General features: G+C 36.7%; 1 protein-coding gene across 1 annotated transcript; it reads right to left on the bottom strand.

The window, feature by feature from the left end:
* Positions 1-69: 69 nt before the first annotated feature.
* LOC143906937 (uncharacterized) lies at positions 70-897 on the bottom strand. Its single transcript, XM_077423321.1, has one exon. It carries the CDS (start codon positions 895-897, stop codon positions 70-72), a length of 828 nt encoding a protein of 275 aa, XP_077279447.1.
* Positions 898-15,724: the final 14,827 nt, after the last annotated feature.

The following is a 15,724-nucleotide window of genomic DNA, read 5'->3' as shown; positions in this document are numbered from 1 at the left end:
TTTGGCACAGGTAACACCGTCGCTCCTGTGTGATTGTTGACAGTGTCGTTTTGCCTTGTGCCTTTGAATTCAACGATCGCTGCTTACTCGTTTTGTCCTTCTCGCGAATGTCGTCTTTGCCTTGTTGACACTTTCGCTGTCCGAAGTCGCTCGCCGCAACAGCTGACATTGCCGCTGCAAAAACTCGATCATCACGCTTGTCGTCACACCGTCCCTTTGCTCGATATGCTCCTCCCAACGTCTTCTTGTCGCGTTGTCCAAATTCTTCTTGATCAAATAAATAATTAGATCTCCCCATGACTCGGTAGGGAGTCCCATTGCTTGTAAAACTCGCAAATGTTTTTGAATATGATCCACTAAATCTTGGATCGCACTGGCTGATTCTCGTTTCACCAATGGTAGCTCGAACAAACACTGTATGTGCCGCTTCCGAATGCCTCGCTCGTCATCGTATCTTTTCTTCAACAAGTCCCAAGCGATGGCGTAATTGTTCTCGGAAATGTCTATTGACTCGATTATTTTAGCGGCTTGGCCGCTCAACGAACCAACCAAATATTGATGCTTCTGCACATTAGTCAGATCGCTGTCGTGTATCAATGTTTTAAATGTGTCGGAGTATTGCTTCCACTCTTCCATATTTCCGTCAAATGACGGCAACTGGATTACTGGCAATTTTACGTGAGGTTCTCGTGCGGGCGTGTTGGACTGCGTACTTAATCTTTCTAGTAATTGATTTTGCTGTTCTATTATTCGTGCCAATGCACTACCGTCGCTTTCAACCGACCGCTCGGCCAGTCCCTGAATCAACGTTGTCTGCTGCTCCAGAACTTGCATCACGCCTGTATCACTGTTCGAAGTCGATGCAATTGTAGAAGGGCCTGTGGACGGCGGTTTCATCCTTTCCGCCAACTGCAGCAAAGCGGCTTTGGTCGAAAAGTATCGCTCATCAAACTCGTTTCCTCCATTTCATCTCTTTGCTGGTATTCCTCCTCAGGTAGCAGCAATAGGAGGTTCTGCGCTACAGCCTGGAATTTCGAATGCGTGTCTTCCAACGCTTGAAGGCGGGCCGTAATTTCTCCCGGTAGCACGTTCTCCGCATCTTTCTCAGCCTTGCTGATGAAGTTTCTTATGTTCGTTATTTTTCCCTTTAACCCGCTTCTTTGCTTGCGGAGATTTTCGACGCTCATGTTCCTCGTTGTACGTGAACGACAAACTGACTATTATACTTGTCTTCTGTCCCGACGAGGGCCAGAAAGAGGAAAGGATGAGGTGAAAACACGATCACGTGAACTCGAACTGACACTCGGAGTTCAGCGAGGTCGACCGAACGTCTCTCGATTAACGACTGTTTCTTGAAGGCTCTCGAAGCTTATTGAAAGTTTGTAATGTCTGCCGAACGCACTAAATGTTCACTCGTTTTTAATGCACACCCTTGTTACTTCGGCGCGCGCTAAGACCGGCGGCTCCTCGCCGACCGCAACCGCGTGCTTCGGAACGTGCACCCTATCCGGCTCGTAGGACCATTTATGTTATTACCAATGAACGTACAATGCGAATACTGGTAACAGAATTTTATTAGATGATAGGAGTACAATTATTCGAGCACGATGCGTACCGGTCGCGCGTACCGCGATAGGGGGGCACTTGTCATTTGTAAAATCGTTTTTACAGTTCACGCGTTTCGGACATCAACCTTACTTAAAGGCTCTCCACGTTTCAATATAATCTATATGCAAGAAGGAATTAAATAATAGTTAGTGACTGGGCAAACTCCGAGCGATCGATATACTTGGCGGTTGTTAGAGCGACTGACTGCCGCGGTCTCGTATACCGCGGATTCGGGTGTCTGCCCTTCCAGGTTCGACAGTTTACACTCGAGACTCACGCGTGATGCGGCCGTGCGGCACTAATCATTACAAATACATATACAACAAAGATAATCTTATTTATCCATTGCCACAAACAATTGAAGAGAACGTGTTAAAAGAAAATTCGTGGTTAGATGATCGACCTTTAAAGGAAATTATGATGATAATAGAAAGATATACTACATTTTCTCGTGTTGATGTTTTTTTCATAATGAATTTACATTGGATTGAACCGATCTTTACTTCCGATGTTTAGATTGTCGGAGGTCAGCATTGCAGTAACCACTGGCACTGTATTTACTATGATAGTTTAATGCTTCATATATATGATAGTTTGTATTTTGATACTCATTCTTATTACGATCTAACATTATTTGAACAAAAATACATTAAAAAACGATACCTTAATCTGGAACAAAATAATATAATATTTGAAAAAGTAACCAAGGAGCCAGATCTTGCGTCATGTGGAATATTTGCAGCAGCATTTGCAGTATCAATAGCATTGGAAGAAAATCTTTCAAATAAAAGTATTCAACAGATATGCCAAAAATGCGTAGACATCGTCAGAAAATCATAGAAGAGAAAATATTATTACCCTTCCCGGAAGAATAAAAACAACGACAATTACATAATGACAATATATTGCATATTTACACTGCACTGCATATTTACACTGTAAATACCATTAAAATTAACAATAAAAAAAAATAGCCACAATAATGTCCACAGGACAGAAAATAAAAAAATAACATTTAAATCATGATAAATAAATTTAGAAAAAAATAAAAAAAAAGTTGTCGCACAAAAAAAAAATTAAAATGCATTCTGCGCAAAACGCAGTGATTACTGTAAAAATGCATTCTACGCAGGGCGTAATAGTATTATCAAAATACATTCTGCGCGGATCGCAGTAATTATTATGAAAATGCATTCTGCGCTAGGTGCAATAATTATTATAAAAACGCATTCTGCATTAAACGCAGTATACAATAAAATATATATATTATAATCAGTTTAAATAACGAACAGAAATCAACAAAAAATATGCTATGTTCAACAATCTGCATTATATTATTTTTTAGTGGACTAAGCCTCAATAATTGAGAATTCAAAAAACGATGTTTTAGGACAATAAAAAAGTGTGCAAGTAGAAACTTGCACATTGCTTCTTTATAGTTTTTAAGTGTGAAAGTAGAAACCTTCGCTCACAAAGCTTCCTCTATGAGGAAGCCAAAAAAATAAATACTAATAATTATACATTAAATAAAATAAAAGCTTACTGTTTGGCGCACCGCCGTGTATCATAGTGTAAATAGTAGTTAATTATAAGATTGATTTCGTGTTGTCGTTTGACATTGATTAATTATACCGGGTTAAATTATCGCGCCTATTAGCGAAACGTCGGTGGATCGCGATTAGTACACTTGTCGATATCCGCGCGACTCACCCGACTCGTGCTGCCCGCCCACGGGTGGCATCCCCAATTATGAGAAGAATTCGGTACTCGCTCGCGCCGTACTTCGCAGGTGCGCGAGCCGGAGAACGCCGAAGAGAGGCACTCACCAGTCGAACGTCGTGAAGCTCACACGTTACCGTTTTCGCATGTGCAAACTCGGAGTGCTCGGTCGCCTATCGCAGACCACGAAGGCCTAATCGCTCGATATCCTGCCTATCTGTGACTGCTTGCTATCCTGCCTATCTGTGCCTGCTTGCTATACCTGCCTGTCCGTGCCCGCTTGCTATACCGGACTGTTGCATGCTTTCGCCTTGCACGCCAGAGATCTCGCCAACGGGAGGACGACGTCGACACCCAGGAGGCGCCGGGCAACGACACGGTGAGTCGCCTCGCATTTTTGATATTTGCTTGCTTGCTCGCTTTATTCGCTTTTGCGAGGGCACGGGCCCTCTGGTCCTTCGAGAAATTTTGTTGACCAATCGCAAATCCGGGGAGCGCCTCATACCCCCCCGTGCACTTACTCATAAAGGAGTTTTGTGAGCGAAGGTTTCTACTTTCACACTTAAAAACTATAAAGAAGCAATGTGCAAGTTTCTACTTGCACACTTAAAAACTATGAGGAAGCAATGTGCAAGTTTTTTTATTAATAATTTATTTACTGGCGACCGATCGCAAAGAACGATTCTCTTCAAATTTTTAGAGGATCACGGGTTTGTGATAACAAAACGATTCAACAAGTTTTTGCGAGGGGACGCGGCTTCCTTTAATTGTTATTAACTTTTTATTAATAATTTATTCAGCGGCGACCGATCGCAAAAAACGATTCTCTCCAAATTTTTAGGAGATCACGTTTTTGCGATAACAAAACGATTTAGCAAGTATTTGCGAGGAAACGCGGTTTCCCTAAATTGTTATTAATTTGTTATTGATTATTTATTTAGCGGCGACCGATTGCAAAGAACGATTCTCTTCTAATTTTTAGGGGATCATGGTTTTGTGATAACAAAACGATTCAACAAGTTTTTGCAAGGGGACGCAATTTCCTTTAATTGTTATTAATTTTTTATTAATAATTTATTCGCTGGCGACCAATAGCAAAGAACGATACTTTTTAAATTTTTAGGGGATCACGTTCTTGCAATAACAAAACAGATTAGCAAGTATTTGCGAGGGGACGCGGTTTCCTTTAACTGTTATTAATTTTTTATTAATAATTTATTCTTTGGCGGTCAATAGCAAAGAACCATTCTCTCCAAATTTGTAGATAATCACGTTCTTGCAATAACAAAACTATTTAGCAAGTATTTGCGAGGGGACGCGGTTTTCTTTAATTGTTATTAATTTTTATTAATTGTTTATTCAATGGCGACCGATAGCAAAGAACGATTCTTTCCAAATTTTTAGGGGATCACGTTTTTGCGATAACAATACGATTTAGCAAGTATTTGCGAGGGGACGTGGTTTACTTTAATTGTTATTAATTTTTATTAATTGTTTATTCGGTGGCGACCGATAGCAAAAAACAATTCGTTCCAAATTTTAGGGGATCACGTTCTTGCAATAACAAAACGATTTAGCAAGTATTTGCGAGGAAACGCGGTTTCCCTAAATTGTTATTAATTTGTTATTGACTATTTATTTAGCGGCGACCGATTGCAAAGAACGATTCTCTTCAAATTTTTAGGGGATCATGGTTTTGTGATAACAAAACGATTCAACAAGTTTTTGCAAGGGGACGCGGTTTTCTTTAATTGTTATTAATTTTTTATTAATAATTTATTCGCTGGCGACCAATAGCAAAGAACGATACTTTTTAAATTTTTAGGGGATCACGTTCTTGCAATAACAAAACAGATTAGCAAGTATTTGCGAGGGGACGCGGTTTCCTTTAACTGTTATTAATTTTTTATTAATAATTTATTCTTTGGCGGTCAATAGCAAAGAACCATTCTCTCCAAATTTGTAGATAATCACGTTTTTGCAATAACAAAACTATTTAGCAAGTATTTGCGAGGGGACGCGGTTTTCTTTAATTGTTATTAATTTTTATTAATTGTTTATTCAATGGCGACCGATAGCAAAGAACGATTCTTTCCAAATTTTTAGGGGATCACGTTTTTGCGATAACAATACGATTTAGCAAGTATTTGCGAGGGGACGTGGTTTACTTTAATTGTTATTAATTTTTATTAATTGTTTATTCGGTGGCGACCGATAGCAAAAAACAATTCGTTCCAAATTTTAGGGGATCACGTTCTTGCAATAACAATACAATTTAACAAATATTTGCAAGGCGACGCGGTTTTTTTTAAATGTTATTAATTTTTATTAATTGTTTATTTGGTGGCAACCGATAGCAGAGAACGATTTTTTTTTTAATTTTTAGGGGATCACGTTCATGCAATAACAAAACAGATTAGCAAGTATTTGCGAGGGAACGCGGTTTCCTTTAATTGTTATTAATTTTTATTAATTGTTTATTCAGTGGCGATTGATCGCAAAGAACGATTTTCTCCAAATTTTTAGGGGATCACGTCCTTGTGATAACAAAACGATTCAGCAAGTCTTTGCGACAATCCGCAGTTTCTTTTAATTGTTATCAATTTTTTATTAACAATTTATTATTTAGCTGTCGACGGCAAAGAGCAATTCTCTCCAAATTTTTAGGGAATTACGTTTTTGTGATAACAAAAATCGAGAACGACCACTAAAAAATAAATTGTTAATAAAAAATTAATAACATATACATATATACAGGGTGTCAAAAATAAAAGTAACCACTCGAATAGGGGGGGTAGATTGGGTCAAACTGAAAAGAAAAGTCTCGTACCATTTTGCAAAATTCGCAATAGTTAACGAGTTATTAAATAAAACGTCTGAGCGAATGCGCGCACAAGGAGCGATAGAGGCGGGCCTCGGCGGCTGGCTGGGCTGGCACGGTGCCCGGCGCGCGGCGAGCGGTGGGGGTCGAGAGACGAGCGGCGAGCGGGGCGCGGCGCGGCGCGGCGAACGTCGAGCGACTCGATGTTATACACTGCGACGAAAAAGTATTAGAGCCAGCCCATACTAAACTTACGATAATTCCTTCGCGTAAACGGGATTTTCCTTCGCGTAAACGGGATTTTGTAGTAACTTACAATAATTTACTCCGCGTAAACGTAGTAACAGTAGGTAGCACACGTATTGGCTATTGCATAGGCATTGCCGTAACGTCTTACGCCTTAGATAATATTAATTAGTTTAGCTTGAATTATGTGTAATAAAAACATTTAATTTTAGTAAATTTAATTATTTTGCATGTCAAAGTTTACGAGGTTTACCACAAGCCTTACTTTAACTTTTGTTTATGTTATAATAACTTTAATGGTGCGTGTCCACCTGCGAGTAAAACTCTCGAGATGAGTAGCTCTCGAGATTGATTCTCGCAAATAAACATATTCCTAAAGAGTACCTAACGGAGAATGAATCGCAGCTCTCGGCGAGCGAACTTTTCAAGACCTACTCGCAAATCGACACGACGTTATTTTACTCTCGGAGATCAGCTCGCCAAGCTCGAACGCTGTTCGTATTTTGAGAGCTACATGATGACACAAAGGAACTTATTGAATAATGCGGAAATCATGAACCATTGTAGAATACTACTGTGACAGAAATAAAAGTTTTTTTAATTTTTATGTTTTGCGAATAAAGTGCAAAAAATTCATAATTTAAAGAATTAAATAATAATATTTTTAATACATTCTCTTATAACTTGGTCAATAATTAGTTACACTTAATTTTACATACTTTGCACGTTTTAGTTACAGCGTTAAAATTAAATACATTTTTACATCGCGAATTAAGTACATAAAAAAAAAATATTAATAAATACGAAAAAACGAACGAGCAAAATCACCGTGCACGAGCGCGTAAAAGGTAACAGCCAACAGGTACGAAGAAATCACGTGATTCTAGTGCGGGACGCGCGGGTATGGCGCGATGTTTATAACTCTCCGCGAAAAACTTTAAGCGCTTTGCGAGAGACACGTTATTCTACGAGATCCCTTTTTCGCTCGCGAACGACGCACGCGCGGCAAGGCTTTTGAACGCGCCGTGTTTCCGCATATTCCGAAACGCGATTTCAAGTCTCTCTCGAGACACGGCACCGCGACGACTCGGAACGGTCAACGAGACGACGAACCAACAACAACGATCGAAAACGCGACGTTTAATGCAATCGCGACAACGTTCTTTCTTTTTCTCGCTAAATCTGATGCAAGATAAGAGCGCGAAACTACGAAGCAATATAATAGGCACGTTTATAAAAAATGTTGAAAGCAAAACGAATAATATTTGGGGAACACAAGCAACGGAGAATGTTTTATTATATTTTTAAGTATCTTGGCGGCGACGTGCGGTTCATCGTCTTTTATGGCACGCGCGCGATCACCGCGCTGCGAGAACGATCGCGAAGAAATTTAAAAATAAAAAAACTATACAATTTTCAACGTAAATTTTTTGTAATGTAAAAGTTACGCGAGGAATATAAAGAAGCGCGCACGTGCAAATAAATTTGAAACATTTAGGACGAATCAAGTGAACGAGCGACGTGCGTGCCCGTTCTTTAACAAAGAAACGGAATTGTATATATTCTTCGGCGCACATTTGAGCTTGTTAACTCGCACTCTCGACGTCATTCATACGCATTTTGAAACAAGCTTGCTCTCCAGTCGCTCGCCTTCGTTCGCGCGATCGTTCGCGATAAGTGAGCTAATACCAAACGCGCGATCGTTCTCTTTAATTATTACGCGCGATTCGCTCATTCGGAGTAGAAATCGAAACGGAGCACGGACGAGGCACAAGAGACGCGAATTCATCGGTTATCGTCTCATTCGCTGCGACACGCGAGACAACGATTCTATTAAGATTCGAATTTGTGTCTCACGCACAATAATTCACTCACCGATCACCGGCGCGCTGCAGAAGACCCGCCAAATCACAGCCAGAGAGGACGATACGCGTACGGCGTGGCGTCCAGCACGGCATTCGGCATTCGGCATTCGGCGTTCATTTCGCCCAGCGACGGCGTCCCACTCGGTTCGCTCGACACGAGAAGGAACGGAATATTCGACGTACGTTCGCTTTGCCACACTTCGTAACCGGATTTCTTCTCATTCGCGAGAAAGATATCACACGGACGACCGCAACGTCTCGCACCGACACCGACCGCGACCGACGCGTCACGTAGTACAAGTACAAGTGCTTGCGCCGCAAGCGCGCCGCTTGCGCGCGCCGCGCCGCGCCGCGGCGGCTCGGAGCGGTCGAGCGCGATAAGTACTTACCATCACCTGCGGGAGTCGCTCAACTATCGTTCTCCACTCTCCAGTGTTTGTGCTCCGTGCTCCGTGCTCCGTGGTCAGTAGTCACTAGTCAGTGCCATGCGCTTGTTTCTGCGATTGGCACTCCTGCTCCTCGTTCCGCGGGCCGCGGGAATAATCGCCTACGCGAGTACGCGCCGTACGCGTTCGAATAATTTGCGAGTGTATTAAGTGTGATTTGCCGGAATGAACAACGTATCGCCGTATCGCGCGAATCGCTCGATCGAGACGGAGACGTTATTGCCGGTTGCCGCGCGCCGTCGAGGTGGAGATGTCGAGGCAAAGTCGGCGAAGGTATATATGTATATATATATATACGCCGGCAATAATTGCGAACGATTTGCTTTCGTCGTGGGTACGACCTTGATGGCGAGGTGGGAAGGCTCACAATCGGTACCCCGAAAATGTTACCCAAGCAAAACTCTTGTTCCGCTGACTGATGAATAATCGAACCGCAGCCGGTTCGTCGCGTTTGCTTCGGGAGTGCCGTTCAAGTAATCGGACTAAATAACTTTTTCAAAGCCCATTTGAAAAATATTACGGCATATACTTGACGGAATATTCTTCTCGTGGAGTTTTTAAACGGGAGTGTTCTACGGTATCGCGCGAAAGACATTTTATTGATAATTAATTAGTCCACGCGCGACGTTAGTTTATTATCCGGGAGTGTTTCTCGCGAGTGTCCCGTGCGGTGGGAGGAGAAGAAAGAAGGAGGAGGGACGTCCTGAGAGGAGGAGGAGGTCCGAGGGAGACATCGGGCACCGGCGGAGCAACTTGGGGGTAAGTATCATCTTTTATCTGCATATAATTAATAGTTTTTATAATTATTAGTTTTATTCAGACCGTTTTATTTCGATAAACTATATAAAAATTTAATAAAAATAATAATTAGAGAAAGATAAATTATTTAAAATTTTATAGAAATTCATTTTTGTAAATATTTTTTTTGGAAAATAAATAATTATATTAGTACATCTAATTAAATGACGAATTAGATTTAATCGCAATATTAGCGCGTAAAAATTATGTGACGTGTATCTTTTGTTTTCAGCGCCTCTTTAATTTAAATCTTTCGTTTTTGTTACAGATATCATCGTAGTTGCGTGGCTGACGTACTCCGCCCGTTGCGCATCGGATCGGTGAGTGACGAATTTTTTATAATGGTATGGGGTAACGAATTTGTGAGACCAATATTAGATATATTTGTGTATTGTGATTGTATCCCATATAATAGTACTATAGATAAATGCGACTTCTCACAGATCCGTTGCCCTAAAATGGATAGACTAGATTAGACTAGGCTGAATAATTAATCCTGGAGTATCATTATTTATCGATTTATTGTGCTTATACGGGAAAGAATGCACTCATAAGCACGTACATTATGTCGGTGCATTATTTGTTAATGCATCTAATGTTCTTTGTATCGTAGAATAGGCCAAGTATACTAGTCGCCTGAAATTTATAGGCAAATTATTTGAATTTGATAAATATATATTTTATTATCAAGTATGTAAAGATATCAATTACGATCTTTTTTGTGCAATATTAAAAAATCAATTACTTAAATTTATTACATTAATTACATTTTTCAAATTTGTTTTTAAAATTATTAAGAAATATATGTAGACAAAAAACTGAAGTAAAATTTTACAAAATGTGGAATAACATTTTTTGGATATAAGATTTCATTTAAGTTTTTTATGACTTTTATTTTTTTGTACAAAATAAAAATTTAAAAAACATTTATATTTTTTATACACAATTAAAAAATAAATAAAAAATAATTTTTTAATACATAGACAATAGATAATTATACAATTAAAGAATTAAAAAATATTAAAAGATACAGGTATCTTTAGGTATATCTAATAGGATATTATAGATCTGATAGATTTAACAAAATAAAATAAATTAACCGGTTATATAGAAAAATAAAAAAAATTTTGAAATACAACAATTAAATGTATTTCTCTTTATTTTATTTTCTCTCTCTCTCTCTTTCTTTCTCTCTCTCTTCCTATTCCAAATATTCCTCCAGGATTAAATATTACATAAGTTGGTGTAAGGAAGCAAAATGTCCAATATGCATGTATCATAAATGAAAAAGACCAAAAGATATTTTGATTCACGTTGCATATATTCCGCACACTAACCTTATTATATATACAAATCACACTAAGAAGTTAATCGTATTTATTTTTATTGTATAACGTATATGTATAATGCGCCGATTTTATCCTAATCTTTTGTAGTCTATCCATGTAGCTTGGCTTTGTATAAACAAAGCAAAATAAAATAACGTGAGATTCAATGAATATTTTATAGAATCATTTTTTATCTCGAGTATAGAATTATCTGTTGATAGTTTTTATATCAATTATATTACATTAAAATGCATAATATAATCGTAGATATGTATTTCTGATAATGTCATATTAAATATAATTTTGATAACAATTTGCATTATAATAACAAAATATTTATGTATATATAAAAATTTGTAAAGACAAATGTTACATGCGCGAGGACTTGATAAATTCATTATATTGATTGCGATATTAATTATGTAAAGAAATCATTGTTTCCTTTGGATCTCACGTCATTCAGTTTAAAATGTATAAATATCTCGCTTGATATCTAAAGTGAGATTTAAGTGACGATTCGTGATTCGGTTCGCGGTTCGGTTCAGTTTATACTAAACATTGTTTGTCCATTCGTTAATAAATAATTGATTGATCGAGTCATTAATTAATTTTAAAATTTCTGTTGTGTGTCTCGTGTTTCTACGTTACGCTATTGAAATCCAGATATTCGCGACTGATTGTGAGATATAATCGCGACGATTTGTATTAGAACGCGATTAACATAAAATTCTTTCATTTCTTGATGATATAATTCTGTTTTACTTTCTATATTGTTGCTATAATTCTTGGACGAATAAATTAATTACGCGTATTATTGTGAAATTAAAAGCAAAATTAAATCAGACTTAATTAAGATTCTGTTAACGAACGTGGTTGTTTATTTTTTTCGTTATGATTAACGCGCGTTTATTAACGATCGCAACGATTCGTAATTGACCGTAACATTAGAATCGTCTGCCGGCGCTGTTAATCAGCCGGCATTGAAGGAGTTTGTCTCCTTCTCATTTTCTGGCTGACATACAGCCAAAATAGATTTGGCCAATAACAACGCAAAAGGTGAGTCCAATGATCTTGGCCAGAAGAAACGACGTAAACTACGCTATATCTTTTAAGATAAGGTCTATATTGACCAGAATAATGTTTGTAAGGTAGCTAATAACATACACAAGGTAAAAGGTAACATAGAAAATAATTTTGTATATATCTGTTTATTTGCCTAGTAGGGCTATTTTCTCACATATGTGCGGGAAAAACCCCAATTAAATACCAATCGCGCGCGTATTAAAACCCTCAATTCTAAATAAATGATTATATCTGCCCTTTAAGATATCCCTCTGGATCAATCGGCAAATCAGGCCCCTTATAAAACGTGTCGCGGACTTAATTAATTAAAGCTTTGTATATTAGATGATTATAACACGGGTAGGTAGGAAAATGGATAGATAGGACTATATATAGATTGGAATACGGGTAGGTAGGGATTCGGGTAGGCAGGGACAAGGGGATATAAAATTCGATAGAAAAAATTATATAGACAAAATAAAAGTAATGTCCTTAATATAATAATAATAAATATAATTATTTATTATTATTATATTTTTAATAATAACAACTTAAATGTATATTAAATTTAAAACGTCATATTTTATCTTGTTCTCGATGAAACATTTTCGCGAATTTCGTATGATATTCAATATTTGTTAAACGAATTTCACGCGTTCCTGTGTGTGTGTGTGTGTGTCAGCAGAGATAAGGACGTCACTCCCGCGGTATAGTTAACGACTCCTAACTTTCTTTGTTTTCTAAATATACATATATATGACATCTCGTATGACATAATGTTTAAATTGTAAATTAATTCCGTTATAAAGATACAATAAGGCCCAGTTTCACAAGTGTTGGTTAACTTTTAACCTGAGATTAACTCACTCTCCGTCTCCTTCTAACGTCCCCCTTAGAAAGAGACGAAGAGTGAGAATGATTAACTAGTTAATCTAAGGTTAAAAGTTAACCGACACTTGTGAAACTGGACCTAAGATGTCTATAAAGAGAAATATCTTTGATTAAATAATTATTTTCCTTTATAAGCTATTATATATGTTTGACAGTCATAAATTTCAGTTTGGTATACATGCATAAAGATAAATCACTTATTTTATAATAATGCGTAAGAGTAGATCCACTTAAATATTGTCCACAGTATACCAATAGAGATGATGGTTTCCACCACAGTGACAGTGGCCGAGGTAATATTTTTTGCAATAAATTTAATTATTTAAATGAGATGCTAAATTAAGCATAAAAATGAACGATAATCGAACCAAATTATTACGGTCGTATCGTTTTGACGACTATAATGACCAATATAGTAATAAATTATTTCCAGTTAGGCCGATTACGTCTTAAGCTTTATTATTTTGGACTGGCGAATTAAAATTGTACTGAACGTATATTTATTATTTAAATTCGCGTTTACTGTTTATTTTTTAGCTATCTTGTTCAGATGGAATGTGTAAAAAGAACTTTCCAGCAGAAAATCCATATTAGTCACAGAAATCCGTAAAAGGATACGCGGAAAAATGTATGGGAAAAAAAGGAGAATCCTCGATTCGCGACGAGTTTGCAGAATGTGACCATTGCAGCAACCTACATTGTATGACCAATCGCGGTGTTGATCAAATGCGGAGCGAATGTACTTGATCCATGTAATAGATCGATCAGATGGCCGCGTTCTTACCAGAAACAAAGGATAATAACAAGAGATAAAAATCCATATTTTTGTATTGATAGGCTTCTGTTACTCTCATATTTTATCCGTTCATATTTTATCCCGTTAATATCTAAAGTGACAACAAGCTGTGACAACCGTATTAATTTTATTCGTAGATTTCGTGGAATCAATTTTACTCGCACAATAAGTGTTTTTTTTTTTTTACGTATCCTCGGAAATTTTAATATATCAAATGTGACATAATGAATAATGATTTTAAATACATCAGTTTACAAAAATTATGTCAACCATTATTCCGTCGGCCAGCTGTCAGTTAAAAAAAAAGGATCTGCGGACTTCCTAAAGCAATTTCATGTTACGAAGAATATATGAAACCGGTTTGCTCACCCTAATAGCTTAGGTCCTTAACCTTCTCGCAAAGACAATGATTTACCTGCAGCCGACCTCACGAGATAAACCCATATACACTTTTCAACATGCTGCACGCAACACGAATATAAATCCTCAAAAAGGAGGGAGTCTCCAACACAAATTGCGTGTGCTAATTGCGAGAAATTATACGCGTGGAAGATGTTAAGCGGCTGTCGACATTTTTTATCTTTAACATCAAGATTCGAGTTACACTGATATCTGCTACCTTATTGCGTTTGCTTTATTTTATTTTTTAAGAATGAAAATGTCTCAGCTGGGAGAGATCTAACAAGATAACTTAAATAAATAATAAATATTAAAATTTTGCAATCTCTTAATCTACTAAATTCGCCGAAAGACTTCTAATTACTCGGTCTGCATAGAAGAAAAAAAATTCCGTGTCAGTAACCTGAACTGACATTCCAAATGTAGCGGTCAAGGTAATGGAGAGTAACATGCGCTTATACGTTTTAATTATATTTTCCACACTTCTTCTCTCTTTTACTTTGTAAAAAAATGGTTATATTTTATATTAATTTTTATTTCATATATAAACGCTGAGTTATAAAAAACGAATGGATCTTACGTACGTTAAGCAATTAAGCACTTTCTCCAGTAATAAAATTCGTCCCCAATGTGGCGTCTTTGAGGCAAATTTCTATCATACATTAGCACATCAATTTGTCGTACCGAACTCTCAAATTCTTTCCTATAGATGTCAATAAATTCTGATATGTTTCCGGCATCTGGTTACTTAGGATGAATTAATACAAGCACCAAAGATATATGCATAATTCAGAGTTGACTTAATAGGTCTGCCCCTTTTGCTTGCACTTTCTATATATTATTCTACTCGTTGGAACATTATTTTTTATAAATTTTAATCAAATTTAATTATTAAGAAATCTAATATACAGGCTAATTGTATAAGTTGTGAAAAAGTGCTACTTGTTCAAATTTTTGTTATAAAAAATAGATTCTAGATTTATTAAAGTAACGGCTATCAAATTTGATAAAGTATTTTAAAATAAAGAAGAAAAATATCAATTTTTAAAATTATAATATTACGTTAGTAAATTATTCGAATTTTTACAATAATTTGTACAAATGGAATAGTTTCTATATAACCGGTCAAAATACTTATTATAAAAAATAAAGTATTGATTCTGGAAGGTTTCTTAAGTATTTCAAATAAGATCAATGTTAAAAGGTACTTGGTATCCACTATCCAAAATTCCAAATTAAAATATTTTGATTTTGTAAACATTCGTAGATTCAACAAACTGAAATTAATTTATATATCGCAATGTTTTATAAGGTATTTCACGCATATTTCGTATTTTATTTTAAAAGCGGTTAAAATTTATTTTAAAAGCTGATTCCAGAGAGGAAGATTACTTATATTTCCACGATATATCGCAAATATATTATCTACATTTAGTACGATATTTAGACACGATATTTCATCTTTTCTACTTAGTGTGAATCTTGGTTTTCGAATATACACGCTGTAATGATAAATCGATGATCAAAAAATATATATCGGAGGCAGAATATTGAATGCTTAACTTTACTCGTTTGAATTTCCGAATTGAGCATATGTTAACAAATTTTCACATTTATATACTATCTTCTTACGTAGGGGCAAGCTTATCCTTTCAAGCGGTCCTTCCAAATATTCAAGAATTTTATAATAAATTATAACGTAATCTAATCTAATAGTCAAATAGTCGCTTCTCGTACGTTCCAAA

This window comes from Temnothorax americanus, unplaced genomic scaffold (assembly GCF_048541705.1).
Source record: "Temnothorax americanus isolate GAGA-0224 unplaced genomic scaffold, ASM4854170v1 Scaffold78, whole genome shotgun sequence".
Classification (NCBI taxonomy): domain Eukaryota; kingdom Metazoa; phylum Arthropoda; class Insecta; order Hymenoptera; family Formicidae; genus Temnothorax; species Temnothorax americanus.
The sequence above is the reverse complement of the archived record's forward strand: the minus strand, read 5'-3'. Positions and strand labels throughout refer to the sequence as shown.

Bases quoted from the DNA above. Each gene is read 5' to 3' on its own strand.
- LOC143906937 (XM_077423321.1), bottom strand. From the start codon at position 897: ATGAAACCGCCGTCCACAGGCCCTTCTACAATTGCATCGACTTCGAAC.